Raw genomic sequence first — 3,499 nt, forward strand, 5'->3', positions numbered from 1 at the left:
GGCCTATCTTTGGCTCGGCCGTAACGTCGTCGGAACTTGCGTAGAAATAAACACCGCTATATCCGGATCACTTTGTCGCGTGGGTCCTTCCCTGTTTTATGTCCGAGAGCGACACGGGAAGCGAGCGAACGCGGCGCTGCAGCCATTCGTGGTTGCCACGTGAGATAGCGGCCGTCGGAATGAGCTCGCGGGCCTGAGAGTCGGCTGGGTTTGAACCCGAGTTTTTCGAAACCCCACGTTGGGTGCCAGATGCGGGCTTTAAAAGTTTCTACAGGACCCAGACGGACCCCGGAGTAAGAAGGCGCGACGAGTGTGGTGCGCAAAGAGGTGTGCTGCGAATAAGTGACGTGGACGGAAGAGAACAACAACGAAGGGATGACAGAGAGAAAATTGGTTTTCGAAAAAAAGAAGTGACGCGGGAAGAAAAAAAGATAGGGGCAATACGGGGAGCAAGGTTTCGAAAATGCGTCTCTGGCGCATCGGAACGGAAGGGATTACCACTGAAAGAGACGCGTTCCAGGCACCACCGAGAACGGTCGACTTCTCCGGGCTCCGCGAACCCCGGAGGAGAACGTGATCCTGGCGTAAACACCGCCCCGATCCGTCGGCCCGCCGCCGCCCGTCCGCGGAGAGATCGGCGTCTCGTTCAACGAGCGGCGAATATCTGCCAGCCCTTTGCCCCAACATGGAGGTCGTCGTCGAGGGAGAAGTCATCGCCCCGGAGGACCTCAATGCGGACTGGATCCCAGTCCATACGGCCAGAAAGAAGGCTCGACAGCCGAAAGTACCCTCACCGAAGCCATCGAACCCAGCCGAGCGTCTGGCTTCCCGCAGCTCGCCAAGGCCTGGCTCCAAGCCGCGCCCGCCGCAGCTCCCAAGACTACCTGACGACGACTACAAGATCGTCATTCGTCCACGTGGTGGCCTCAACCTAAGCTCCATGAGCACAGGCAAGCTGCAAGACCTTATCTTCAACGCTGCCCAGACCAACTACGACGCCGCACGCGCTGACCAAATCCGAATCAACGCTACTCAAAACTCTATACTAATCAGCACCCCCTCCGAAGAGCGGGCGCGCACGTACTTCAACCTTCACACCTTACGCATCGGAGAGGAGAACTATCCCCTGGCCACATACGTAGCAGATCCTGCCAACACCTCACGCGGAATCATCTTTGATGTTCCAGAATACGATACACCGGACAACATCAGCCGATACCTAATCGACTACAATCACGACCCGGCTATTCTCCTTGCCCGCCGGATGGGAAAAACTAACTCCGTGCTAATAGTCTTCGACAGCCCGGAGGTGCCCCACTGGGTCAGCTACCACGGGGCCCCCTACCGCTGCGTACTATTCAAACACAAGACGGAGGCCTGCAATATCTGCTGGAAGATCGGGCATAGGGCAGATGTGTGCCCCTCACCGAGAGCCAATAAGTGCCCACGCTGCGGAATCGACAATCCGCCCACTGACCACGACTGTGAAGTGAAATGCGCCGTATGCCGAGGACCCCACCCCACGGGTTCCCCGAGGTGCAAGAAACGCTTTCAAGAACACCCTGCCATTCGCCGCCGTCAGGCACAACGCCCGGTCGGCGATTTCGGCAAAAGTTCAACCCCACCGCCCCCCCGTGGCAGGTCCAGGGAACGCAAATCAGTACCCTCCGAGCCCGGATTTCGATCCCGGTCCCGTACTCACTCCAGACCCCGACCACGATCCAGATCCAGGTCCAAACCGCGCCAGGTCCCGCAAGACGAGCCGCCCCGACAACCAGCGGCCACCAAACAGGTGAGCTGGGCTAATGTGGCCTCCGGTTCCACGGGTGGTGATGCCAGAGACAACGAGCTCGCGGCTCTACGGCGAGAGGTCCAAACCCTCACGAAATTAATCACTGCCGTTCAGAAGGAAAATACTGAATTACGAACCCTAATTAAACAGAAAGAGGTTACCCCTCCAGCACCCACTCCTGTCCCTCTCCCACAACCCGTTGCAGTCGCCATACCCTCGCCTGATAGCGCCGCCCAGCCTACCAAGCGTAGAGCAATCGATACTAATGACGTCCAAATCGTAGACGAATTACGCCGACTCTCAGAGTCAATGACCGAAATGTCTCGCACTTTCAGTGCCAGACTGCAAACCTTAGAGCAAAACGTTCACAGCCGTTTTACGGCAATCGAAGGCATTGTTTCAAAGCGCTCCTCCGAATTGGCCCAACTCACCGGTCAAATGGACCAACTCACCAACCTCTCATCCCAGGCAGGGTCCTCCAATCCTCTACCACCCCCACTATCCACACCCTACCTCCAACAGTGCATCCCTGAGTATGGCTTTACCTCTCCCCCACCCGCCACGCCTCAGTAGACACCAAACCACTATCTGGCAATGGAACTGCCGCAGCTTCCGACGGAAACGTGGCAATCTCCAACATTACATACAATCCCTCGAAACACCCCCCGATATCATAGCGATTCAGGAAACCCGCGGCCTGGTCAAACTTGCCGGCTATAGAACTTTCCAAAATCCTGATCATAAGGAACCCAATACCGCCATCCTCACACGTAGACACCTAACCGCTTCATACAAAAGCCTTGGCGGAGTTGACGTCGAGCACGACTTCCTGGAGATCCTTCCGCAGCGGAAAGGCGACCCCCGTCTCTATATCCTAAACGTATACAGCCCCCCGTCGGCTCGCAAACACAGATTTGGCGTTCTCTTTTCGCGTGCCCTAAGGGAGGCGGGTCCTCACGGCCTGGTCATAGTGGGAGACTTCAATGCCTCCCACACGGCATGGGGTTACAGGACATGCACTCCCAAGGGTCGGGATATATGGACCCAAGCGCAACAACACCGTATCACCCTGGTAACGGACCCCCTCCAGCAAACACGAATAGGTACCAGCGTAACGGTTGACACGACACCGGACCTAACGTTCACACACAACACAGCCCTCTTAAACTGGCGAAATCTCGGAGAACCGCTAGGTAGTGACCACTACATACTTGAAACCACGGTAGGGGGGTGCCTTGGAAAATCCCGTCGCAACCGCCTCCGCATTACTAAATGGGACGACTTTAGGGCCAGTAGAGAGGCATCTGCAACCGAAACCATTACCAACCTAGAAGAGTGGGCCTCCACTCTCCTAACAGACATTCAACTGAACACCACGGACATCCCAGACGAAGCCCACTTAGAGGCAATAGACGCCCGCCTCCTTCGTCTCTGGGAGGCGAGGTCCAGCCTACATAAGCGATGGAAAACTCAGCGGCACAACCGCAAGTTACGCCGCAAAATAGCCTACTTAGATAGAGAAATTGAAGAATATTCTCTGAAGTTACTAACCCAACAATGGGGCCAGATATGCGACAAGATGCAAGGGCAATTGGGGCTTAAGCGCACATGGCTTCTGCTTCGTCACCTCCTTGATCCAACCTCAAGCAAGCACGAGCAGCAACATCGACTTAATACTTTCCTGCACCAATGGCCGGGGACTGAGGA

At 56.1% G+C, this 3,499-nt stretch overlaps 1 protein-coding gene across 1 annotated transcript; it reads left to right on the forward strand.

Moving 5' to 3' along the window:
- The first annotated feature begins 573 nt into the window (after positions 1–573).
- LOC120847451 (serine/arginine repetitive matrix protein 1-like) lies at positions 574–2,456 on the forward strand. The gene has a single exon (XM_040219237.3). The coding sequence runs from the start codon at positions 686–688 to the stop codon at positions 2,363–2,365; it is 1,680 nt and encodes a 559-aa protein (XP_040075171.1). The 5' UTR covers positions 574–685; the 3' UTR covers positions 2,366–2,456.
- The last annotated feature ends 1,043 nt before the right edge of the window (positions 2,457–3,499 follow it).

This window comes from Ixodes scapularis, unplaced genomic scaffold (assembly GCF_016920785.2).
Source record: "Ixodes scapularis isolate PalLabHiFi unplaced genomic scaffold, ASM1692078v2 PGA_scaffold1__304_contigs__length_218370807, whole genome shotgun sequence".
NCBI lineage: Eukaryota > Metazoa > Arthropoda > Arachnida > Ixodida > Ixodidae > Ixodes > Ixodes scapularis.

Coding starts and splice junctions, on each gene's coding strand:
- LOC120847451 (XM_040219237.3), top strand. CDS start 686: ATGGAGGTCGTCGTCGAGGGAGAAGTCATCGCCCCGGAGGACCTCAAT.